General features: G+C 45.2%; 1 protein-coding gene across 1 annotated transcript in view; it reads left to right on the forward strand.

The window, feature by feature from the left end:
• THSD4 (thrombospondin type 1 domain containing 4) overlaps window positions 1-26,727 on the forward strand; it is a 564,181-nt gene that overhangs the window by 245,428 nt on the left and 292,026 nt on the right. The window contains exon 7 of the mRNA XM_046009651.1: window positions 5,952-6,088. Coding sequence (XP_045865607.1) covers window positions 5,952-6,088 — 137 coding nt within the window. The remainder of the gene's footprint in view (window positions 1-5,951; window positions 6,089-26,727) is intronic.

Below are 26,727 nucleotides of genomic sequence, written 5' to 3' on the forward strand. Positions count from 1 at the left end.
TTTGTTCCTAAATATTTTATTCTTTTTGATGCTATTGTAAATGGAATTGTTATCTTATTTCATATTCACGTTATTTTTTTATTTTTATTTTTTTAAATTTTATTTATTTGATAGAGAGAGATCACAATTAGGCAGAGAGGCAGGCAGAGACAGAGGGGGAAGCAGGCTCCCTGCTGAGCAGAGAGCCTGATGTGGGGCTCTATCCCAGGACCCTGAGATCAGGACCTGAGCCAAAGGCAGAGGCTTAACCAACTGAGCCACCCAGGTGCCCCACATTGTTTATTGATAGTGTATAGAAATACAGTTGACTTTCACATATTGATCTTATATCCTGTAACCTCGATGAACTTTTTATTAGTTTAAATAGTTTTTTGGTGCATTTGAAAATTTTTCTATATATACAATCAGGTCATCTGTGAATACAGATAGTTTTACTTATTCCTTTTCAATCTGGATGCTTTTTCTTTTTCCTTTTTTTTTTCCCCCCTAATTTCCCTGGTTAGAAGTCCTTCTCTTTTCTGTAAAATCAGTAGTAATGTCCCCTCTTCATTCCTGATTTTAGTGTTATGTGTCTTCTCTCTTTCATTCTTGGTCAGTCAGTCTATCCAAAAGTTTGTCAGTTTTCAAAAAAACAGCTCTGGGTTTCATTGATTTTCTCTATTGTCTCTCCATTCTTTATATAATTAGATTAGGTTATTGACTTGAGATCTTCTTTTTTAACATAGTGGTTACAGCTATAATTTTTCCTCTAAGCACTGCTACAGCTATATCCCGTGTTTTGATGTATTGTATTTTTATTTTTATTTACTTCAAAGTTTTTTTCTTATTTTCCTTTAGTGTTTTTTGGTTGATCAATTATTTAGAAGTATGTTAATTTCCACAAAGTTTTGAAGTCCCCAAATTTCTTTCTGCTTTCAAATCCTGATTTCATTCCATTGTGGCGAGTGAACATACTCTGTGTGATTTCAGTCCTTGTAAATGTATTAAAGTTTGTTTTGTGACCTCACATTTGGTCCCTGCTGGAGAATGTTTCATGTATACTTGAGAAGAATGAGTATTCTGCTGTTGTTGGGTGGAAAGTTCTGTAGACAGCTATTAGGTCTGGTTGGTGTACAGTGCTGTTCAGGTCTTCTGAGTCCTTGCTCAGTCTAGTTGTTCTGTTCATTATCGAAAGTGTGGCATCAATATTTCAAACTATTACGATTGTTGAATTGCCTATTTCTCTTTTTAGTTCTTTCAGTTTTGGCTTCATGTGTTTGGGGGGCTCTGTTGTCTTCCCTAATGGATTGATTCTTTTGTCATCATAAAATGCTATTATTTGTCTCTAGTAACAACTTTTTTTTTTTTTAAAGATTTTATTTACTTATTTGACAGACAGAGATTACAAGTAGGTAGAGAGGCAGGCAGAGAGAGAGGAAGGGAAGCAAGTTCCCTGCTGAGCAGAGAGCCTGATGCGGGGCTCAATCCCAGGACCCTGAGATCATGACCTGAGCCGAAGGCAGAGGCTTTAACCCACTGAGCCGCCCCGCTAGTAACAACTTTTATCTTAAAGTCTATTTGGTGTAATATTAGTATAGCCATTCCAGCTATCTTTTGACAGTATTCTCATTGCTTTTATGAAGGAGTTGATTTTCAAAGGCTTTGAGCTAACCATTCTAGAAAGTGGAATCTCTGACTACTTCTTAACAACCCTTACAGTTGATTTTTCTGTTTTTAGGTCTGCTTTCTGCCCTGCTTGCAAAGTTATCTCTTGGAGATGCAACGTACTAGGTGGCTTTGTGGCTTCCACTCCTGCTTATGTTCAGTTTTCTTGGGTCTGCTTTGTCATTTCCAGAGGTCCTTTTGCTTCCTACCTTCCAAAATTTTGTAACTGTAAACTCCCTCTCTGTTTTTTTTTCCTTTATCACTTAAAAAATGTCTTTACTCTTGGGGCGCCTGGGTGGCTCTGTTGGTTAAACGTCTGCTTTCAGCTCAGATCATGATCTCAGGGTCCTGGGATTGAGCCCAGCATGGCTCAGTCCGGCCCCTGCTCAACGGGGAGTCTGCTTCTCTCTCTCCCTTTGCCCCTCTCCCACTCATTTCTCTCTCTCTCTCTCTCTCTCAAATAAAATCATTTTTAAACAAGTGTTTTTAGGGGTGCCTGGATGGCTCAGTTATTGAGCATCTGCCTTTGGCCTAGATCATGATTCCAGGATCCTGGAATCAAGCCCCAAATCGGGTTCCCTGCTCAGAAGGAAGCCTGCTTCTCCCTCTCCCACTACCCCTACTTGTGTTCCCTCTCTTGCTATGTCTCTCTCTCTCTCTGTCAAATAAATAAATAAAATCTTTAAAAAACAATGAAATAAAAAATTAAAAAATGTTTTTATATCAGTGGGTTTTCTGAGGGAACACAGTTCAGTGAGTAATTTAAATATTTAACCTGTATTTGAGGGTAGCTTTTGCTGTTAGCTGCTTTATTCTAAGTCACTTGAATTTTCTTGTGTAATCAGCACTTTTCTGTTTTTTAATAGTAAGAGGGCATTTTTACCATCAAGGATCCAGATACTTGGCAATATTCTAAATGTAGCTACAGATAGTGCTTATATTACCTTAGAAATTTAGGTGTAGAATTTGAACATCTTGGATTCAAAATAAGAATAGTCGGCAGCTTCCAGGCCTTCTCACTGCTTGATTTTCCTTCGAGCAGTAGCTCCCAAACTTGGCTGCCCCAGAAGGGCCCTGAGGGTTTGTTTAAAATACAGCTTGCCACAGTTTCTGCTGAAGGAGTTGGAGGTGAGGCCCCAGAAATTGCATTTTCAGCAAGTTCCCAGGTGGTGCTATGCTTCTGGTCCTGGGACATGCTGCAAGTCACCCTCTCAGTGTGTGGAATAGAAAAGTGTTCCCTTTGGGGGTGGGGAGAACATTGGGGAAGCAGGTGAGTGCAGAGAGGGAGAGCAATAAGAGAATCAGAATTTTTTTTCTTTTTTTTTGAGATCTCCTACTATTAATGTATATATATCAATATGACTCTATATCTTGATTAACAGTTGTCTTATGTAGTTGGCTGCTCCCATATTAGGGGCATAAATATTTATAATTGTTAGATGTTCTTGGTGGATAATCCCTTTAAGAATTATGTAGTGTCCTTCTGGATCTTTGACTAAAGTCTTTAGCTTAAAATCTAATTTATTGGACATGAGAATCACTACCCCAGCCTTCTTTTGAGGCCCATTGGCATGAAAGATGCTTCTCCATCCCTTCACTTTCAATCTGGATGTATCCTTAGGTTCAAAATGGGTCTCTTGTAGACAGCATATTTATGGGTCCTGTCATTTTATCCAGTCTGCAACCTTGTGCCATTTTATGGGCACATTTAGGCCATTTACTTTGAGAGTGATTATTGAGAGATAGGTTTTTATTGACATCGTGTTACATTGCTTGCGGCCCATTGCTCCCTGCTCTTGGACACTCTTCTAATTTTCCTCCTCTGTCTGCACTGAAAAAAACCATGGCAAAATCTGCTTAGAGAAGAGGCTGTTGGCCTGAGAATTGTAGTTGTATTCATGGGGGAAAAAAGGAACAAAGTGGTTCTCCACGGAAAACCTTAATCCGCACACATAAATTTTTCTGTGGAATTTTAAAGTGGCTGGGGAGTGTATGCAGAGCCGAGAGAAGTCGTTCCTTATGTGCTTCATGAGAGGCACCAGGTTGAGTACTGCTAAGGGAGCAGGATTCTAGGCAGTTGTGTTAGGCAGTCCCTTGTCGGGAGGCTTCGGTTCTTTGCGACAGCCCCCTTATTCCTTCTTGCGAGCCTGAGAAGGCAGGGACGCTGTCTAAGCCACAGAGGCGGAGGCTCAGATCTAGTGGCTGGTTTGGACCACAGGTAGGAGGAGCCCAGCCTCAAGGCCAGACTCAAGGCTGTTTTCAGGCAGCTGTTCAGAGGCTCTGCCATCGTCGTCTCACACTCAGCCTTTTTTTTTTTTTTTGTTCTCAGAATGTTCTTCCGCTATACGGTTGCAAATAGTGAGAAATAAAATTGTGGTTGCAAAAGATAGTATCCCAAAGGCTAGAGGTAGTTGGGAGGAAGCCAAGAGAAGTGAGAACTCCAAACTCTTGTCCCTTGTGAGGCTGCCTTTCAGACACTTTTATTATGTAAAAGGCAATGCCCTTGGATGGTTCCTGCTGTCACCTCAGAAAGTGAGAGCTGGGAAGGAGGAAGCAGGGTCTGGGTGGATAGATGACCTGAGAAAGCAAGCTTTGGAAACCAGTTTACCCCTTCCTTGTCACCGCCTTAGGCCTGCTGCAGTGTTGTGTTTTTAATCTACGTAAAGATGGCTTGGTTTTAGGTAACTCTGAAAGGTGCTTCCGTCGTTGGTATTCTTTGATTTTCCCAAGATCACCTTTTTTATCTTTTGGGCAGCCAGGGTACGAAACCCCGTCTCCTGACTTCTAAGATAGACTTCAGAGTACATAGAAGATTCAGTGTTCCCCAAAAACCTTGTGATCCCAGAGGCTCTATGTTACTTCCTGTTAGCGGTTTTCAGTGGCTTTGGAGTGAAGTTCATTGCTATGACAGGCAGCCACTCTGGGGAAAATATGATGTATTGTGTTGTGTAGGAAAAAGTCAGTGTTATCCAATCTAGTAATCAGATTTTCAGACAAAGGCATGACCCTGGAACATGCTGTCTAATGGCTGAACATAGCATTCATCTTGTCTCCAAAAACAGTTAAAAAAAAAATCAGTGTGTACTTGGCTTGGGGTCTGTTTTGGATATGGAAATATATCTTGCCTGATAAATTTTCTCATTCTTATTTTGGAGGCAGCTAAATTGCTCTGAATGTATTGGTTGTAGCAGTAATTAATTTAGCATTTATTAAGCACTGACTGTGTGCCAGGCTTTGTGTGAAAGACGCTGTAGGGGAATATATCTGGTCGGGGGAGAGGAGAGAAAGGCAAAAAAAAAAAATGGCTGGGGCGCCTGGGTGACTCGGTCAGCTAGGCCACTGCCTTTGGCTCAGGTCATGATCCCAGGGTCCTGGGATCCAGCCCTGCTTCAGGCTTCTTACTCAGCAGGGAGTCTTCTACCTGAGGTGATGGGGAGACCACTTAAGTATCTAATAATGGAAGAATTATTACAGGAAACTCTGTGTAACAGAGTATAAAAGTATTATAACTGCATAGATGTTCAATTAAAAAAATTTTAAATTTTTAAAAAAATTAAAAAAAATTGTGTGATCTCTGGGAAGTGAGATATAATTATGACCGTGTTAAAGCATGGGAGGATTTCTAAAAGTAGAGTCTGTTATTTGCATTGGGAGATTCCTTAAGAATCCCTTTGAATCTCTATTGTAGGCCAGTAGATCAAGACCCAGTCCATTCCCTCAGTCATCAAATGTGGGGAGATGTCATAACTTCAGCATAGTTTAAAATAGTGTGTGATTATGGGGCGCCTATGTGGCTCAGTCAGTGAAGCATCTGCCTTCGGCTCAGGTCATGATCCCAGGGACCTGGAATCTAGTCCCGTGTCAGGCTCCCTACTCAGCAGAGAGCCTACTTCTCCCCCTCCTTTTGCCCCTCCCCCCCCTCGGCGCCCCCCACCCCTCCCCTCCTCATGCTGTCTCAAATAAATAAATAAAATCTTAAAAAAAGAAAAGTGTGTGATTATGAAACGTCCAGAATAGGCAAATTGAGAGAAAGAAAATAGGCTGGTGGTTGCCAAAGTCGGGGGGTAGGGAGGGAGTGGGGAGTGACAGCAAACATGTCCAGGGGTTCTTTTTTGGGTGACAGAAATGTTCTGGAATTAATTAGTGGTGGTGGTTGCACAACATTGGGAATATACTAAAAAACCACTGAATTGTACACTTTGGTTAAAATGGTTATTTTTATGTTATGTGAATTTTATCTCAGTAAGGAATACCGGAAGCAAAAAGATACTTTTCTTTCTTTCTTTCTTTTTTTTTTTTTTTGGTAGTAAAGGGCAACCGGAAGTGTGAGTTGAACTGCCAGGCAATGGGCTACCGCTTCTACGTCCGCCAAGCTGAGAAGGTCATTGATGGTACCCCCTGTGACCAGAATGGCACGGCCATCTGCGTGTCTGGGCAGTGCAAGGTAAGTGCCCAGGACTGGATGCCTGTAGCGCGTTCTCCCGATGATCAATCTGGAACTACTGACTTCATCGCATGTGGCCAGGCCGTGGCCTGTTCCCGCCCCACAGCCCGCGGGGCACTGAACCACGAGCTCTGGGACAGGTGGGCTAACCTAGGGCGGCTCTGTCATCTCTGTGATTTTGACCTCAGGACGTCTTCCAAGGCTCAGTCTGGCATTTCAAGTATTAAATGATTTATGTTTCCATCACGTGCATCAAAGGGGACTCAGCTGTCCTTCCTTACCTCTGGAGTGGAGGTTATGAAGAAGGCAGGGCTGGATCTGTGAAGAAGCTGCTGGCATCACGAGGGCGAAGGTGGCATTTTCAGGGCAGTGTGTATTTAATTTTGCCTTGCACCTGATGGGGCAGGCTTCCAAACGAAAGGGGGTTAGTGCCTTTTAGAGCAGGTTTGTACCTTAAACAGGCAGAGTTTTTCTGGCCTCTTCGGACTTACGAAGTCTGTTCCAGGAACTCCCTGTCCCCCACTCTGCAAACACTTGGGACTTAAGAGCATCCTTGTGGGGTGCTTACCTGTGCCAAAAAGAACCGTTTGGTTAGCAATAGGCACCTTCGATGAGATGGCACGGATTCCATGGCCACGTTAATTGGGCCTGGACTGCCACCCTTCTTGCACCTGTAAATGTATGAGTGGAACTAAGACCCCAGTAGGTACAGGATTCTTTGGGGCCCGGATTAAAACTCCATCTTAATTAACACCCTGTAGCTGGTAGGCTTGATTTTCACAAAGGATGAACTCTTTGGTTATCACATCTGAAATATCCTGTTATCCCTCCTATCTCCTTGTTTTGTTGAAGAGCCACAGACGTGTGGTTTTATCAGCACAGTCTTCCCCTACAGACTTTTTTTTTTTTTAATGAGGAGCTCTCAAATAGGATGCAAAATGACTTATTCAAGCAGAATAGATATTTGCAGATTTTCAGTGAAAGTGAAGAAAGGAGCAGCTGTCATTGGTTGTCTGATGGGTGGGAGGGGTCTTTGGAAGCACAAAACCCCAGGAGAGGTGGGGGATGGGATGGAAGAGGCAGGGGAGCCTGATGGGAAGTACAGTAGGGGCTCAGACTTGTCTGACCCCATTTTCCACCCCATCGGGAGAACCACGGATTTCCACATGTCCTCTCTGTGCCTTGCTGACCTCAAATCATACCTAAGAGGGTTCTGTTAGAGGTTTTGATCTCCAGCTGATGTGGTCTCTGCTTCTAAATGTGACTGAGCCTGAAATGGTGGGCCTTATAGCAGCCTAGCTTTTTGTTCCAGGCTGTGAATCAAAGCTATTTCATTTCCTGAATACAGGTGCACAGCGCCAGGAGGGGATGGGGTGTAATGATTAAAAACATGCCCTCAGATGTCAGACCGCCTGGGTTCAGATTCTGCCTCTTCCATTGTGTGATTGACTGTGGGATCTCACGCAGGTTACAAAAGCGCTCTGTGCCTCTAACACAGGAGAAGGGCAGTGTGTACCCCCTGGTCTGGCATTTAGTAAGCCTACTGACATTTCTTAGTATGAATACATTGTTCATGTCCACATATGTCCTGTCCTCTTTGAGTTTCCTATGCAAAAGCATCTTCTTTGTTCGTTTGTTGTTAGATTACAGGTTGGTGAGACTCACATTGTCTTTCGTGAGAACACTGTAGGGTGAAGTGCCAAGGGATTGCAGATGCTAATTCCCCGGGTCTGGGGAAGGTCCTGAGAGTCTGCTTCCCAGTGAGCTCCTAAGTGATGCTGATGCCGCAGGTCCTCCAGTAGCAAAGTTCTAAAGGACACTTTGATGAAAATACAGTTAACCAAGACTCAGAAGTGGTGTCATGACTTGGAAGGAAGGTGAAACCTGGGCTCTTTCCACTGGAGGAGTGTGTTTACCTAGTGTCGCATTAGTGTCTGTGACCTGATGATACAAAAGGAAAACAAAGACTTATATGCACGTGGCTACAGATTCTTACTGACTTTCGAAAACCGTTCAGACTATTGTGTGGCACAGTTTGCAGATGATAATTGCTAAAAGATTGGGACAAACATTGCCCAGGATGTGAGTAGATTAATAGGAATTTGATGTTACAAGGGCCGCTTTGATATTACTATGTACTTGTTCTCTATGCACTTGCCTGAAATTTCCCTCCCTGAAGTTGTTGAAATCACTGACTATCCTGTCCTCTTTCGAACATCAGTTTAAAACCATCACAAGTACATTTGCTTCCCAGGCCCAAGTTCTGTTTACTTTGCAACTTTCAAGGGGTACACTGTCCTTTTCTGAATATTTGATTGGAAGCCCAGAATCGAATTGATGTCGCTGCCTCTCTGACTTGTGGCTGAGCGAGCTGTCACTCATGGACATCTGAAATGGCCCCAGAAAGCCTCTCCTGGCCACGTACAGTTGAAATGCAAACCCAGGTCTGCAACAAAAGTTAGTGAAAAGCAACGAGCATCCAATTAGAATACGAGCTAAACCTGCAAGAGAGGAGCTAAGAGAGAAGGGGGTCGTCCCCCTTGATACCAAGCCAAAGAAAGGCCCCAAGCCCACCCCCTGCAAACTGGAATGCTCTGTTTCTGGGCTAGCAGAGCAGCCTGTGGGCAGCCTGTGTTTACCCTGTTGCTGGAACTCCTCTGCGCTTTAGATCCTAGAGTTGGAAGAGGGGCAGGAAGAATGCAGACATCCTAGGACTGGCTTGGTGAGGGGCTGAGGCCAGAGAAAATGGGGGTCCCTCTGCTGTCCTTCAGTGCTGGGTTAGACTTTCTTTTCTTGGCAGGGACTGAAGGGTCCCAAAAGTTGTCTTGAAGCACAGGACTGCATATAGATAGGCTTTGAGGGGAAAGGACTCCCTTTTCCTCAAGCAATAGAATGTATCTGGAGCCCTCAGAGACCCTCAACTCGACCCCTTCCCTGTAGACATCAACTAGGAATGTCTGACCAGTGTTCAGAGAAGTTCTGAGACCCTTCTAGCCCTGCCTAATCATTTTTGTAACTTATGGGAAAGAAATACCGTTTATATCTAATTAACAGAGAGCAGAGGAATAATGTCTATCATTGAGCATCACATTAACTCTGCTGTGACTTTTTTTTTTTTTTTGCTTGATCTCAGTTCTGTCTGAATAACTGAATTATAATAGTTTGATGACACAGGTATTACTTTTGCTTACCACTTAATAAATCTAGATGAAAGTTTCTCTTTGGTGGGATAGCAGGCATTTGAAAGAACGGGGTCACTTGGGTAAAGGATGAGAAAGAGAAAAACACTCTTAACTGCTTGGAGACCAGCCTCACAGAAGCCTCAGACTTCTAGACGTGAATGATCCTGAGAGTGAGAACCACTCCCAAGACCTGCTTTCTTCCCCCCATGAAGAGTCTTTGGTGGGAAATGAACAGGCCTTGAGGAAATGCCTTGCAATAAAAAACGGGCGGATGGGAAACCTCAGAGAAGCAAGGTGTCAGAGCTGATGTGGCCAGCAGGGAGCCTTTTCTGAGAAGACCGTGTTCCAGACACCGTGCTCTGTGCTTTACACGTGAAATGATATCGTTAATCCAGACACGCAAAGGGCTACACAGAGGTTGACTATTAACATTGGTTTTTTAGGCCGAACTGTTCATCGGAATAGAAAGAACAGTTTATAGGTGACGGGAAGAAACCCATGTGCTTTATTTAGGTCTCTCTCCTCTTCGGAATTTATAGTCCTTACTGTCTCTTTCCAAAACAGGCCTCCTTTCCAAACATGTATTAGGACATGTCTCTCTTTTGCTTAAACTGCACCTGTGACTCCCCCGCCCCCCGGGGAATAAAGTCCAGACCCTTCATCATCTGTCTCCTGCCTGGCCTCCCTGGGCCAGGCCCTACTGGCCCGGCTGGGACACGTCAGTCCCTGAGCCAGCAGGCCTGCAGGGTTCTCTGCGTCCACGAGAATGTACACGCTGTTCCCTCAGCCTCGAGTGTTGCTCTGTGTCCATGCTTGGTCCAGTTGGTGGACTCTGCTCAAGAGCCGCCGGCTGACTCCCTGGAGGGCTGTGTGGATTCCTTGGTTCCCGCTTCTCGGAACTATTTGTCCCCGCTGCCCCCACCTACCACCCAGCGAGCTGGGAGCTTTTCCAGGCACTTCGCTTTAGCAGAATGCCCGCGATAGAATAGGTGCTTAAAATAAATGTGTAAATAGCTGAACTGAAGCCTGGTGACTCAGGCTGTTGGATTTCAGCAAATGAAGTTAGTCTTGAAAGCAGCACAGAGCTTTCTCCTTTTTGGCTGGGATGGGCAATCGGGTGCAGATAAAACAGGGACATGAAGCCCCCTTGGCCACATCCCCAGAACCCCAGGCCTCAGAGGTCTGGGAAAATTCTTGGCATCTGCCAAGCTCTTAATCCCCCGTCTTGCTCTATTTTGCTCACTCTGAATTTCTCGAGTCCCTTCAGAGCTGAGGCAGGAGGAGCGTAAGCAAGTGTGAGAGTGCATGTTCCCGTGGGCGTTAAGTGGGGGGAGAAGAGGCCCTTCTGCCCTTGAACTTCTGCCTGTCATCCCAGGTCGGTCTTGACCTTCCCGTGGGGCGACGCCTGCGGCGCCCCGTCGGTCCACACTCAGCGGGGGCCTTCGCACCTCCTTTCCCAGCTGGGACGCTGCTTGCCTTCAATCTGGACACGTCCACAGACACTTCCAGATTGATTCAGTAAATTAAAGCAAGGTAACTGCTTCCAAATGTTCAGAGATAAGCTGCGCACCGGCAGAAGGCCCTGGCAGGGAAGGATGACGTCATGGGTATGTGCGTATATAGGGGTGTGCCCAGGCGTGTTTGGCCTGAGTTCCCATCATCCTCCTGGGTAAACCCACCACTGCGCTTGCCTGAGCCCCGTGGGTGGACCCTGCTCGCTTGTCTGCCTGTTTGCCCTAAGTTGCTTCCTTTTTCTCCCCTTTTGGTTACTGGCTTTATTTTGTGGACTTTGCATAGAGTTCTGTGGCTGCTTGAGTCAAACCAAGAGAATAATCATATTGGGTATAATGTTCTCCCCTTTGCCAGATACCTGCATCATTCGGCCTTGAAATAGGGTGGAGGGCTCTCCCTTTGCTTGAATTCTGAGTGTAGGTGACAGTCTGTGGACTCCGTCTCGTACCCCCACACCCAGCAAACTGTGTTCTAAAAGGATCGTCTGTTTGTGACTATTAAACTCCTTACCATGTTATGTTAGTTATTTTGACACGTGTTTGAACTCCTGTAGGAGAGGGAGGGAATGAGTGTGGTGTGTGTCTGTGCTTAATGAACGTGTGAAGATTATTTGGTAAATATTCTTAAAATGTATGAAAGAATGAGTGAAACAACAGATTAGAAACTGACTGTGTAAGTTCCTTTCCTGCAAATAATCAAGAATAGGATTAAAGAAACATTGAAATGTTAGATCCCAGGCCCCGTTCTCAGACCCTCTTGACATCTAAAACTGATACCTAAAATAAAGCTGATGACATTTGCCTTTTTTATATGTACTTCTTTCCCGTTATCTATAATTTTACTCACTTCCAATCACTGGGACCACTACTAATGTAAAAACTCTGGTTAGATTTCTTTATTAATGCATATTTATGAATTAAGTATCAACAGCCCAAGCAATATTATAGGATCATTCATTAATTCAACAAATAGTCTTAACTGCTCACTGCTGGACAGTGTTCTAGGTGTGGGGGATGAAGTGGAAAAGATGAACATGGTCTTATGACATTGATCTTAAAATCCAATGGAAAAAGTAATAGAGAGAAAAGGTTGGTTAAGAGGCAAAAGAATTCTGAATTTTGACAAGCATCATGAAATGAATGGAGGAGCTGGGCTGGTGAACTGGTGAGGAGGCATACCTTAGATGGACTGTAAGGGAGGGCAGGGGTCAAGGTGCTACTAACCCTGTAGGTCCCCAGGGATGGGAGAAAATTCAAGCTAAGTCTCCAGCCCAGGACGCATTATCTGAGCACTGCTCCAGAGCCGATGGGATATGGAGATGACCCCTTCATGCCTTCTCTCTGCTCCCTGCCCTTGGGTTAATCTAGTCTCCCCTTGATGGTGCCAGACTTGGTTCCTCCAAGGTTCCTCCTTCACATCTTCCTGAACCCGTGCTGGCTGTAGCAATAGAAGGGCCTCCATGGAGTTCTATGAACCCAGAAAGACTCTCCTGGAAACTGGATGATATTAAGAGCAAGTTTTGGGATCAGCCAGGATCTCCTATATGAAAGCAGATAGAAGAGGGGCTGCCCAGGTAAATTGGGGTATGGTTTCCAGAGCTTCAACCTACCCTTCCTGGTGGTCCTCATATACCAGGGAGAGGAATTTAGGGTACCTTCCCCCCAGCTGTCTGAAGGAATGGGCAGCATCCCCCCAAATGGACCTTAAAGAAGCATTCAATCTTAATAGGCAGGGGTGGTGACTGACACTTGTAACTGAGAAATGAGAGGAAACCTCCACAGGGTCCCCTGGGCCAGATACCTACCTCTACCCCCATGTACCCCCATCACCACCCCTAAACCAATCATAGATACCATTTTTGTATTTCACGTATTTTTTAAAAAGATTTTATTTATTTATTTGTCAAAGAGATAGAGAGCACAAGTAGGCAGAGTGGCAGGCAGAGGGAGAGGGAGAAGCAGGCTTTCTACTGAGCAGGGAGCCCCATAATTGGGGCTCCATCCGAGGACCCTAGGATCATGACCTGAGCCGAAGGCAGCCGCTTAACCAACTGCACCACCCAGGCGCCCTGTATTTCATATTTTTTTATAGATAAATCAATTTGCAAAAAGTATGATCCCCTGTCCTCTAGCTGTTCAGCTCCCCATGGCCCGAGAGGAAATAATCATTGTTTGATAATTTCTTTTTTAAGGCAGATGTTTTTATGCATGTATAAGGCCATGATTTATTATTTTTTCCTTCTTTTTGACACATATAGTAGCTTATCACACACATAGTTCTGGACTTGCTTATTTCACATCCCTTGGCAAGCTTTCCATTTCGATATCTAAAGGACATCCTTCTTGCCTTTACGGGTGCATAGAAGAATTAACTGTATGAATTAACCATGGCCTATTTAACTATGATGATGCATATGTAGGATACATCCAGTCTTACTAACAAGCGAATGGGCAATAAATACACTGTTTGGGGGTCATTTTACTTGTTTGCAAGTATCTGTAAGATCAGTTCTTAGAAGTGAGTCTAGAGTCCATATGTCTTTGTGATTTAAATGCTTGGTGGGTGGCAAATTGCTCTCCAGAGTGGTTCAAACAACTCCCATTCCCACCAGTGAAATCTGTGGGTGGTGTGTTGTCCAACATTGGATTTTTGCCAATCTGATAAGTGAAAAATTGTATCTTGGGTCGTTTTCATTTGCATTTCTCTTACTTTGAGTGAGGTTGAGCATCTTTTCGTATGTTTAAGAACCATTTAGGGGCCTGGAGTAGGATGAGTGAGGTGGCTTGGATGCAGAATTTAAGGAGGTGCCTAATGAGATGAAATTCTCAGGGCCCCTTTAAATTCTGAGCCCTAGGCACCTCACCTGCCCTGCTCTAATCCCTCCCTCCAACAGCACTGCCCTTCTGACCCAAGAACCATTTATATTCCTTTATTGTGCTCTGTTTTTTTTATTGGGTGGTTGATCTTTTTCTTAGTTTGTTAGGAGCTTTTCATACATGAAAGAGTTTTTTTAAAAGATATAAATTGCAAGTGTTTTTTTTTTTTTTTCCAAGTAGCCTTTTGACCTATGCCTTTGATCATGAGGTTTTTGTCTTTTTTTTTTTTTTTTTTGCCATGTAGAAGTTTTAAATTTTTAAATGGTGCATTTCGCAATTCCTTCTTTTATGATTCTAGATTTTGTGTCAGGGAAAGATCTCCTGCACTTTGAAACCTAAAAACAACCTTCTATGTCTTCTTTCACGAATTTATGGCTGTATGCTTTTACATTTTTACATTTTCTATTAATGCATTTGGAATTTACCCTAGTATATTGTGTGAGGTGTGGATTCAATTATACTTTTTTCAGATGGCTACCTAGTTATGCCTTACCATAATGGAATAAATCTTACCCTTACTATTTTGAGGCTCCCTCTTTATTACTGTGTATATGTATGTATGCAAGCATATATTTGGGGCTTTTTTATGCTGTTCCATTAGTGTATATGTCTTTTCATACATGAATACCAAAACATACATTTTTTAAAAAACATTTTATTTATCTGTTTGACAGACGGAGATCACAAGTAGGCAGAGAGGCAGGCAGAGAGAGAGGAGGAAGCAGGCTTCCCGCGGAGCAGAGAGCCCGATGCGGGGCTCAATCCCAGGACCCTGGGATCATGACCTGAACTGAAGGCAGAGGCTTTAACCCACTGAGCCACCCAGGCGCCCCCAAAACATACATTTTTGAGAGAGAAATCAAACATTCCAGCATGGGAACTTAGGTTTGGGAGGAAAATTTTTCTTCTGTCTTTCAAGATTCTTCTGCCTGATCTAAGAATTAAATTGACCTGAAATGGATTTATTTATGTCATTCTGGACCAAGGAGAATTAGGTACAGGACTAGCGTTTCAAAGAGAAGGAAGGCAAAGAGAATGGAAGGAGTAAGTGTTTGCTGGGCCATCCAGAAACCATGGGACAGAGAGGGCTTTGCTCAAACAGGCCTTGCTAAGTAGTCTTCCCTGTTTGCCATACGTAGTGTGGATCAAACTGTAGTTACCTGTGGTGACAGCTTCTTTCCTGGAGCAGGTCCTCTATCTAAACACTTTTAGGCAGTTCATAGGAAGGCAACAAAGGAAAACTTCTTGAGTCTTCAGTTTCTTAAAAATAAGTCTGGGTGGGGCGCCTGGGTGGCTCAGTGGATTAAGCCGCTGCCTTCAGCTCAGGTCATGATCTCAGGGTCCTGGGATTGAGTCCCGCATCAGGCTCTCTGCTCCGCGGGGAGCCTGCTTCCTCCTCTCTCTCTCTGCCTGCCTCTCTGCCTACTTGTGATCTCTCTGTGTCAAATAAATAAATAAAATCTTAAAAAAAAATTTAAAAATAAATCTGGGTGGCTCAGTGGGTTAAAGCCTCTGCCTTCAGCTCAGGTCATGATCCCAGGTCCTAGGATCAAGACCTGCATAGGGCTCTCTGCTCAGCAGGGAGCCTGCTTCCCCCTCTCTCTGTCTCTGCCTGCCTCTGCCCAATTGTGATCTCTGTCTGTCAGATAAATAAGTACAATCTTAAAAAAAAAAAAAATCAGTCGCAAATAGCTCACAGTTCAAAGAGACACATTTTATGGTGGGAGATTTCGCATCCCTACACTTATAAAAAGTAAACTTGCTCTTTGCTTGGACGTAATGCACTCACAGACTTTGAATGAAAACCTTTATCACTTGGAAAAGCTATCCGTGTTCAGGAGCCTTACTTAGCAAGACTTCATAGTCACAACATATTTTTACTTAATGGAAAAAAAATGAATGTTCCATGACTTTTAGGACAGTAATAGCCAAAGTTACAATCATACAAAGTACTCCTGATGATAAAACCATGGTAGGCCAGGTCAAGATCCCATGGATGGTTGGGAGAAAGCCAAATAAATAAATATTAGAAGATTTATCGAAAAATACAGAACATTCACGCCGCTCTTTCCTTTTAGAATTAACTGAGTTTGACAGGAAAAAAAAAAAGTTGCTGCCCCTAAGAGCAGCCCAGCTCTTGAGGTACTATCTTCTGTCATTCAGTAAACTGGCAATATCTTCTATAAGCTTTACTTTATTTAATTTTTTTACAGATCCTATCAATTTCTTAAAGTTTATCAACCCATCTCCTGACGGTTTGAAATTTAATTTATCCTGATTATTTTTCTCGGGCCTTATTTTCACAATTCTCAGCAAAATATTAATAATTATAACATTCAAGGATATTCTGGATCTGGTCTCCTAACCAAATCTTGAGAAGGTGCAAGAACAGATTCTTTTTTGCCCTGCCTCCAAACTCAGCCAAATGGCGTAACAAAGCAGGTCAGTAATGGCCATGATTGCCAGAAACTGAAGATAATCATGTATGTGAAAAGATCTTCGACTCAGACATTTGGTGTCCAAAGACTAGCCTTGTTTTCTTAAAGCTGTGCTTGACAAAGCTGTAAAATACATTTGTCTCCCCTGTGAGAAGAATGATTAGCTTTTTCTGGGTGAAAGATCTTTATGTCCTTTGGGTTTCAAATTAGTTTCTAAAAGCCTAATCTGGGGCACCTGGGTGGCTCAGTGGTTTAAGCCTCTGCCTTCGGCTCAGGTCATGATCCCAGGGTCCTGGGATCGAGTCCCGCATCGGGCTCTCTGCTTGGCGGGGAGCCTGCTTCCTCCTCTCTCTCTCTCTCTCTCTGCTTGCCTCTCTGCCTACTTGTGATCTCTCTCTGTCGAATAAATAAATAAAATCTTAAAAAAAAAAATATAAAAAAAAATAAATAAAAGCCTAATCTAAATACTTCCCACATGCAATGTGAGGTTTCAAATACATGGTATAAATAAAGTACAGTGCATAGTAGTGTTCCAATGGGCTTGTTGTGTTGTTGTTGTTGTTCTTTTTTTTTTTTTAAGAGACTTGATTTTATTTGAGGGAGGGAGGGAAGGAGAGAGAGAGAGAACAAGTGTGGGCAGGGGCAGAGGGAGAAGATCTTTTTTTTTTTTTTTAAATTTTTTATTTCTTTGACAGAGAGAAATCACAACTAGGCAGAGAGGCAGGCAGAGAGAGAGGAGGAAGCAGGCTCCCTGCCAAGCAGAGAGCCCGATGCGGGGCTCGATCCCAGGACCCTGGGACCATGACCTGAGCTGAAGGCAGAGGCTTTAACCCACTGAGCCACCCAGGCGCCCCCAGAGGGAGAAGATCTTAAGCACAGACTCGCACCTGAGTGGGGACCTGGACAAGGGGCTCCATCCCAGGACCCTGAGACCATGACCTGAGCTGAAATCAAGAGTCAGAAGCCCAGCCAAGTAGGCCACCCAAGCATCCTGCTTGGTGTGTTCTTGTTTTATTTCTCACTTGGGGAAGAAATAAGGTTTTTTTTTCTTTTTTCTTTTTTTGGTCTTTATTTTTGTTTTTGTTTGGATATTTGAGGCCAGAAATCATGCAATATTTTGCACATGGGAATCTGTTTGCTGTGTTCCAACTTTTATAGATTACGTAGCACGGTATCAAGTTAAGTATGCCTTTTAAGATTTCTTGGTGTTGATTTTCTGATACCTTCTAAAGGGTGATTTTGCAGAACTGGTTGATAGCGGCACCTAGTGGTCAATATTGAAACTACATGCCTGTTTGACAGCTCCTAAGGTAACTGGCATACACTAGGGTTTCATTCAGAGCTGAAGATAGGCTAAACAGGCCAAAATTAAAATAAGTGGAGGTAGACTAAGGGGGCAATCACTGGAACGAGTGTGAATAAGAAAGGCGATTTCTTCTTGATGACAACACCCAGAACTGTATTATACCAGGGACAGTTGTGTGTGGATGCACAAAGTAAACTTCTATTTACTTTCAGACTTAGTTCTGAATCCCTTGTTTCAGCTCAGTCTCTCTGCCTCTTCCCAAACCAGGCATGGGGTGTGGAGTCGCTAAACAAATTGCTTTGAGCAAGTCGTGTAATTTCTGTGAGACTTAGTCCTCTGAAATATAAATTAGAGATGCTGAGACCAACTCAGGAGAATTAAATACCGTTTCCTGTATAAAGACCCAATGGTAGCAGTGATGGTGTGCTGATAGGTCTGGGGGTTTATTTACACGGATCTTGATGTCTGGGGGGTGGCGAAGACAGATGGGGACAAGGTGCTGAAATTGCCCAGGAAATTACAGCCGGATCTTGGTTGGGCACAGGGAGCAAGGGATGCCCTGTCCTAAATGTTAGGTCCCCCAATAACGGGTGCGTGATTAAAGGAGCGAGATTGATACAAAGTGAAGGTCAAGCAAAGCTTTATTTCAAGCAAAGCATTAAGAATCAAACTGGATGTTCAGGGCCGCACCTCTTACAGAGAAGGCGACCTCTCTCTGCCTTACAGACTAGCTTTTAAGGGCAAAGTCCCTGCGGTCGGGCCTGGCCACGCACAGGTGGCCAATGAGATTGTAACACACATAGGAAACTTCACAGTCATGTTAGGTCACACATAAGTGACCAATTGAATTATAATTTACCCTATAGTAGACATTTGACCTAGCCTATCACCTTGGTTAGAATTGGCGCCCAAAAGGCTCCCAAAGGGCGGGACCCATACTCCTTGGTAACTCGGGAGACAGTATGCATCCCCCAGTTATCTGTTGTCTCCACCTGGCCTGACCCACCCTTGTATCTGGGCTTTGTTTCCTGGGGCTGGTTTCTGGGACTTGTTTTTAAGTAAGTCCCCTGGGGGAAGGGAACAGGGGTTAGTTTAAGGGTTAAACAACAAGGTTTTTGTTTAACAGATGGATGGAAGCGCTCTGGCTAAATAGGTCCGTACACTAACATGAACAGAAAATGTGGATTGAATGAGGCTCAGAGGCCGTGAACCCTGGTCCCCAAAAAGTCAGTGGGTTTGAGAAAGCTACTGCCCGACTGACCTGGGAGGGGGGTGTGGGAGAGAGGGATGGAAGTGCCAGGTGTCCTTGGAGAGACCGTTTCACCAGTTGAGCTTTGAGAAGATATAACAAAAATTACGGACTCCGCCACTCACCAGCTGGGTCTCCTTTGTTACATATCTTGGTTTTTCTGAGCCTCCTCTTACCCTTTTGTGAAGTGAGTTCACCCAAACGACCTGGCAAGGCTGTAAGGGCTTGAGGAGGAGATGCAGGTTAAGTTCCCTACCACCACCCAGCCTGGTTTAGCGAGCTCACAGGAACAGCTAACTTGCTGCTCTCCAAAGAGAGGACATGGAAGCAGAGGGGGCACCTGGGTGGCTCCGTGAGTTAAAACCTCTGCCTTTGGCTCTGGTTGTGATCCCAGGGTCCTGGGATTGAGCCCCGCATTGGGCTCTCTGCTTGGCAGGGAGCCTGCTCCACTACCCCCCACCCCCTTCCTGCCTCTCTGCAGGGCTTTATCTCTGTCAGATAAATAATTTTTTTTTTTTAAGAAAATTAGAAATGGGACAAGCAAAATCTATTCAGCCCTTGGACACATGACTCTTTGATTCTTCCTTGCCTTTCTACCTCACTCCCTAGGCATCCTTTTCTTCCTCTATGTCCCACCTCTAGATCCCTCTAGGTCACCTCTGAGAAGCATTCCCTGACCCTGGGGCTACCATCACTGCTCCTACTGAGTCCGCAGCCCCCCGTAGTGCCTTGCCTTTCTGTTCTCATTAGATGGAGTGTTATTTGCTGCATATCTGACCTCCCTGGTCCACAGTGAGCTCCCAGAAAAGACTGACTGAACTTTGGTGCTTAGGAAGTGTTGCTAGAACTTGTGAATACTGGGGAGAAGGAGAGGAGAGGAACAGAGAGTGAAACAGGTGTGGTGAAATGTGCACCGAATCTGGGGGAAGTGCGTGTGGATGTTTCTGGAACTGTTCTTGCAACCTTTTCCTCTAGGTTTGTCATTCTTCAAAATACAGGCATGGAGGGCAAAAAAAAGTGAGAGTTCCCGTTCTCCTCGTTGCATTCAAAGCACTTCTTTTGAAGGAGAGTGGACTGGGCTTTGACATCTGCCCTAGGTTTCTGCCTTCCATGCCTGGCCTCCCAGGGCTGCTGAGGCTGCCCGTAAATACCGTTTGTGTCCAGAGGGTCAGGCTGTCTTCTGCCCACAAGTTTCTACAATATTTGGCTCTGATCAACTGGGGTTCCATTGGTCATAAAGAGTAAAACTTCTCTTGATGTTGCTCAGAAGCCACGATGCATTTTGCAATTCAAAGGGAGGAGGAAGAATGTTAAATGTTGCAAAAAGGAAGCACAGAAACAGTCTTTTTGAAAAATGGATGTTCAAATCTGAAGGGGAAAAAAAATCCCCCCCAAAACAAAGCAGTGTAACTCGTAGGTCCCCCTGCTGGACATTTGCGGAACTGCGGGTCCCAGCTCTCTCGTAGAAAATTCCTTAATCCTGTGCTCTTGAAAAGCATCAAAGGTTCATGCATGTTCAAAGCTGTATCCTATCCCATTCCCTTCTGCAGCAAGCCTCGGTTACAGTGTTAAGCTCTGTACTGAATTAAAGCACAAGGGGCAAACGTAATTACAAAATGAAAACCGTAAAACAAATGCTCTTCAAATCCTGCTATTTTATTTTATTATTTTTATTAACTTTTTTTTTTTTTAAGAAGAAAGTGCCTGAGGCAATCCTAGAAGTAAAGCCTGCCCTATATCCCTTCTGTTCTTTGGATTGCTCGAGGAACAAATGCTTTGCCTCAACTGAAAATCTGTTTCTCCCATGATTATCCAAGGCTGAGGTGGTATTTTCTGGTATCTTCTAATAAACATTTGGTTGACATTAAAAAATTGTTCTGATCCTGGAATGGCCCATTTCTTGTGGAAATGCCTTCCCTAGGAAATGTGGCTGAATGTCTAATCCATGTGTGATGAATGGGGCACACGGGGCAGCTAGGCACAGAGAGAAGACATATGGGCCAAGTGTGGACAAGCTGATAAGCTGGAGGGGAAGAAAGGGTGCTGGAATTGGGGTGCAGGATGGGACAGGATCACCTCTGTATCCCTTTCTGTGTAAGATACTGCAACTCGGGTGCCTGGGTGGCTCAGTGGGTTAAAGCCTCTGCCTTCAGCTCAGGTCATGATCCCAGGGTCCTGGGATCAAGCCCCACATGGGGGCTCTGTGCTCAGCAGGGAGCCTGTTTCCCCCTCTCTCTGCCTCTCTGTCTACTTGTGATCTCTCTCTCTGTGTCAAATAAATAACATCTTAAAAAAAAAAAAAGATACTGCAGCTCAGACATTCTACAGAATGGAGAGCCAGAAGCGCTGAATCAATCTGAATTATCTGAAACTGACACCAGCTCTTCTGTGGCCACAAGTGACTTTCTTGACTTCTCTGGTTTTAAACACTTTAATTCTTCATCAGAAAACAGTCATTTACTGAGAGAATTGATGCGTCTTCTGTCGCCAGGCCTCTCTCCTGAGCTCCAGACTCATGCTAACTCACTACCCTGCATCCCTACCTGGAGATGCCCAACGTGATCAGATAGAACTCATTATTATTTTCCTCCCACCTTGCTCCCGTGCTTCTGATTTCAGCAGGTGGCCCCTCCATCCTGCTCATCTCCCAAGCCAGACCCGCTGGATGTCTCCATCATTCTCACCTCCCCACACCCAGCGGTGGTCAGGTTCTGCCTCCTGCATCCTGGAGTCTCCTGGGTCTGTCCCTTCTTCCCCCCTTGATGCCATTGCTAAAGATCAGGTCTTCACTTACTTGTTCTTTGGACCATTGAAGACTTTCCTGACTGATCTTTCTGCCTCTTACCCTGTTCTCTTTCAGTTGAGCTTCTGCTTTGCTGCCAGAGGGATTCTGAAATATAAATCAGAGTAAATTACTCCCCTGCTTCTGGGCCCATCGTGCCTATCGCCACCGTCGGACTCCAGCATGGCATTCACTGTGCACGGTGACCGAGCCCCCACCCACCTCTTCACTCTGGGATCATAAACTCCTGCTGGGCCAAACCAGGCCAAGCGCTCTGAAGAGGCCAGGCCTCTGTTTTATGCATATGGGCTTTGAGCTCCTCCTTCTGCCTAGAATGTTTCCTCTTCCTTACGCAAATGGCAAATAGCTATTCACCAGGCAAGACTCAGCTTAGGCACCATTTCATCTGTAATGCTCTTTCTCTTGATCCCAGGAGAGGATGGATGCCTCCCCTGTTGGGCCTCAGCTAGACTTCTACCAAGACACCTGTAATTCTTTTACTGCCCGTTCTGATTCACACGTCTGCCTCCCCGTGGATGCCCAGAAATACCGCACACTAGTGACTTTATCTTGCTCATCTTTGATCCTCCGTTAAGTAGCACAGTGAGTCGGCACATATTACTTATTCAAAGGATGTTTGTTCAGATGAACAACTCAGTCTCTTCTTCAGCCAGACCCGGAATAAGACAGGGTCTTACCGGGGGATCCTGTGAATGCCAACCACATAGTACAGGGATGTCACATTCATAACAACGCCTCCCAGAGGCCATGGTCTGAGCTGCGCTAACGTGATCAGCAGGAGGGTCTGGGTTTTCTCCGATGATCCTCCAGTCTTTTCCAGTAATGATATCAAGTAGACAGGTGGATATCCAAGTCTGAATTTCTCGGACTGGTCAGAATCATGACTTTGACGGACTAGGAAGAAGCCATGATTTACCTTTATGTTCTTTTTTTTTTTTCTTAAGATTTTATTTATTTATTTGACAGAGATCACAAGTAGGCAGAGAGGCAGGCAGAGAGAGAGGAGGAAGCAGGCTCCCCGCGGAGCAGAGAGCAAGAAGTGGGGCTCGATCCCAGGACCCCGAACCATGACCCGAGCCGAAGGCAGCGGCCCAATCCACTGAGCCACCCAGGCGCCCCTACCTTTATGTTCTTAAAGTTCTTTTCAAAGTTGTAGGACTCAAACGTGATGGGTGGCCGTGCACAAGCTCCTTAGGAGACTGTGTTTTTCTTGTGCATCAAGACATTAAGCATGGGGACATTTGGCCAAGCTCCATCATGGAGAACAGCCCATGCTTTGCCCCCTTTAGCAACTCTACGTGGGCTAGCTCCGCCTGCATGTCCAACAGGGACCTCGAACTTTGGGAGAGTTAAAATGGAATATTTTCTTGTCATTTCCCCCAACTCCTCTGAAAGAAAATAATTTGCCATCACTGATGTTCTCTCCCATATCTCCATGAGCAGCACCCACCTGGTTATCCAGGTCAGAAACAGGAATGCCGTCTTCCCTTCCTCTTCTCCTCCCTGCACCACAGCCAGCAGTGGCAACATCCTGAGCAAACTGCCTCTTTGTTGGGTTTCTGTATGTCGTTCTTCACCTTCCTTCTTTTCTTTTTTTTTTAAGATTTTATTTATTTATTTGACAGAGATCACAAGTAGAGAGGCAGGCAGAGAGAGAGAGAAAGAAGCAGGCTTCCCTCTGAGCAGAGAGCCCAGAGGGCTCTCTGCGGGTCTCTATCCCAGGACCCCGGGATCATGACCTGAGCCAAAGGCAGAGGCTTTAACCCCATGAGCTATCCAGGTGCCCCCTTCGCCCTCCTTCTTACCATCACTTCCTTTCTTCAAGTCTTTACCATCGCTGGGGTGGATGAGTAGAGCGACCATGGTGATAAGGTCTTCCCATCTCTGGGATGGGTCTTCCCATGGTGATAAGGTCTTCCCATCTTCCCATCCCTCCTTATACAGGACTGCCAATGTCATCTTCTAAAACATGAATCTGAAAGTATCACTCTGCAGTGTCATTTGACATTACTGATGCATATGACATAAACCTGGAGTGCCTGGTGGTTCTGGGGCTGCAGCAGTTCACTGGTACACTGAGGTCAAGGTTCCCTTCATCTTTGCACTCTGATGAACTCTGCCTGTGCTCCCTTCCCTCACTTTTGGGATATCTGCTATGGGCACATCTTGGGCCAACAGAAGGTCCAGCGAGAGGAAGAAGAGACTCTTTCTTCTACATCTTCTTTGTAAGAGCAAAGGAGGTTTTTCTAGATGCCCTCACAGCAGAATGTTCCTCCTGTCTTATTATTCAGAAGCAAGTCTCCTGCCCATCCTCAACTGATCATGGGCCAGGGGATTTAAACAAGTCACTAGCGGGAGGTAAGGAAGGGCCCTGGAATGAGAATCAAGACACTGGGTGGGCCTATAGCCTTCTTTCTCCTTTTTTACCAGGTTAATTCTGAGTGATTTCCCAGGCTAATTCCTGAATATTCAGCTAAGGAGTCACTGTGGGGGAGACTTCCCCGACCCCCTCCCTTGCCTCTGATGCCTTCTTATGAGTTACACTGCCCGAGACCTTATCCCATCAGAGTGCAAGTGCCTCAAGGCTGGACCATTTCAGATCTGGCACAGAGAATGAGTGACAAAAGCTGAGTTGTTGTGTCAGGCATGACTTTCTGCTTGTCAGAGAAACCCAACAGCAGTGGTTTTGCCCATTGAAGGTTTGTGTTTCCCATGGAGCAATGACCCCAGAGAAGAGGCCCTCACCTCAGCGAATGAAGAGGTTCCTGCAGCTTGTCAAGGACCCAGGCTCCTTCTGGTGTCTTGTTCTGTTCTCCTCACCATGCAACTAAACGTTCTCATGAGCACAAGTTGACGGCTCGAGTCCACCGAGCCCGTGCTCCAGGCGGGCAGAAGGGCAAAGTGTACCTGTCAACCAAGTCTGTGACTTCTCCTCAAGCCATCTCTCTCTCAGCAGCTCCACCCAGCTGACTTCTGGTTCCATCTCATTAGCGAGACTGGGGTCTGGTCTTATGGGGACGGTGCCAACACAAACGTTGTCAGGGTTCTGTTGGGAAAAAGGGGAAGCAGGAGGATGGGAATGTGCCCAACCGGCGCCTGCCCAGTCACACCCAGAGCGTCTCTAGATAATTTATTCTTTACTGGTTGTTCCGTCTGCCAGCTTGAAACCAAAGAGCAGCCGACAGAAGCTGTCATGTGGAAGTGTTGTGACAGCCTAGAGCAGGGCCTTGTAAGAAAGGCACAACATCCTCACTGAGTACGTTCAGAGGACAGGGTCTGGAGAACCGAGGCCTGGGGAGACGTCGCTTGCCCAAATTCAGTCAAAAATCTGGTGGCCGAAATTTTTGGGGGGAATAACCTATCCTTATCTCAGTTTTTGTTTTTGTTTTTTTTTTAAAGATTTTATTTATTTATTTGACAGACAGAGATCACAAGTAGGCAGAGAGGCAGGCAGAGAGAGAGGAGGAAGCAGGCTCCTGCTGAGCAGAGAACCCAATGCAGGGCTTGATCCCAGGACCCTGAGACCATGACCTGAGCCGAAGGCGGAGGCTTAACCCATTGAGCCACCCAGGCGCCCCTCCTTATCTCAGTTTTAACTCCCTTAATGTGCTGGACATGTAGTGTGATTTCAGTGCCTATGATCTTGAGGTAATAGATTTACTAACTTCTTGTTCCAGTCATACATCAAAGTCTGCAAAAGTTGAAACATTTGCATGATTTTCTGGATACCATGCCCAGTGTAAAGTCATGTTGTGAGGGTCTTCATGCGGTCCTTCCGGCTTCCTCTGCAAGGGCTTCTAGAAAGATGGAGGGAAGAACCCAGCAGGGGCCCACGCTCCTGGGTAGCCTGCAGTTACCGCCATTCACGCCTAGATGGCGCCGGTACACTGATTGGAAACGGTTGCCTGGTAATACTAACCACCCGGTAGAAACTGACAAATTCTTGAATCAAGGTGGTGAAAAGTTAAATATAGATGGCTTTCAGGCGTGGCTGGGGGAATGGACTGGTTAAAGGAGAGGTGGTGAAAACCAGGGACTGGCTGTAAACACATCGGACGATTACACAGAAAGCTGCTTGCCTTCTGTTCATGCTTCCAGTCGCAGGACTCTGCTGGGGCGACCACAGCAGGCAGACCTGGAGGGAGACCGGCTGGTTTTACCTGGGTGTGCCTGGCTGACTCACGGGCAGCCTTAGCACTACCTTCCCCCCCCACTCCCCAGGACCCCGGGTGTTCCCAAGGGGACCCAGATCCAAGATGACCATCACAGAAGAGACGGATATAAGCATCTCTACAGTTACCCTTCAACATCACTGGCGTCAAACTCTTGTTCTCCTGACTGACCAAGTTATCCCGAAGAATATGGGACACAGTTTTCACGTGGCAGTACAGTAGAGAGGTGAAGAACAGAGCCTTGGAGTTAGAGGGACCTGGGTTTCTAGTCTGAGGTTCCGTCACATACGACTGTGTGGCTTTGAGTCAATCCCTTAGCACCTCCGCGCTCCAGAGAAGCAGAGCCACTTCCCGGAGTCACTGTGAGGCTTGAGGGAGTTAATTCTGTGTCAGTCACCAAGCACAGTACCTGCCTCTTCTGTAAATGCTCCAGAAAACGAGCTCTTATTACTGCCATTAACGCACACTCATGAAAGTCACAAAGGACAGTGAGGTTTATCAGTTGTTCTCAGGCTATACAGATATTTCATAACTTGAGTTGTGACGAGCAAAATCAGTAAAATTTGACAGTGAAACCTATTACTAGGTTCAAGTTAAAATAGCATTTTAGGAATAAATAGATTTAATTAAGGGGGACTTGACTTGCACCCAAAATTCCAACCCCTAACTCCTATCAGAAAATGAAAGGTAGGGGCGCCTGGGTGGCTCAGCGGGTTAAAGCCTCTGCCTTCAGCTCGGGTCATGATCCCAGGGTACTGGGATCAAGCCCCACATCGGGCTCTCTGCTCAGCAAGGGAGCCTGCTTCCTCCTCTCTCTCTCTCTGCCTGCCTCTGCCTCCTTGTGATCTCTGTCTGTCAGATAAATAAATAAAATCTTTAAAAAAAAAAAAAGAAAAGAAAATGAAAGGTAGGTTATCATCCAAGGGTATGGGTAGGCTTTGCTGGTCAAAGTCAATGCCTCGTTCTCTGTGTAACTTTCACCATAGATGCATACTAGGCTTCGTAGATACTGAGGGAAACCCATTTGGGTTCAAAAGTTGGATGAAAACTGCCCCGCATTAAAGCCATAGCAATGCAAAGAGATGGATCAGGGCTCTGATG

Source organism: Meles meles, chromosome 6 (genome assembly GCF_922984935.1).
Source record: "Meles meles chromosome 6, mMelMel3.1 paternal haplotype, whole genome shotgun sequence".
Lineage (NCBI taxonomy): Eukaryota > Metazoa > Chordata > Mammalia > Carnivora > Mustelidae > Meles > Meles meles.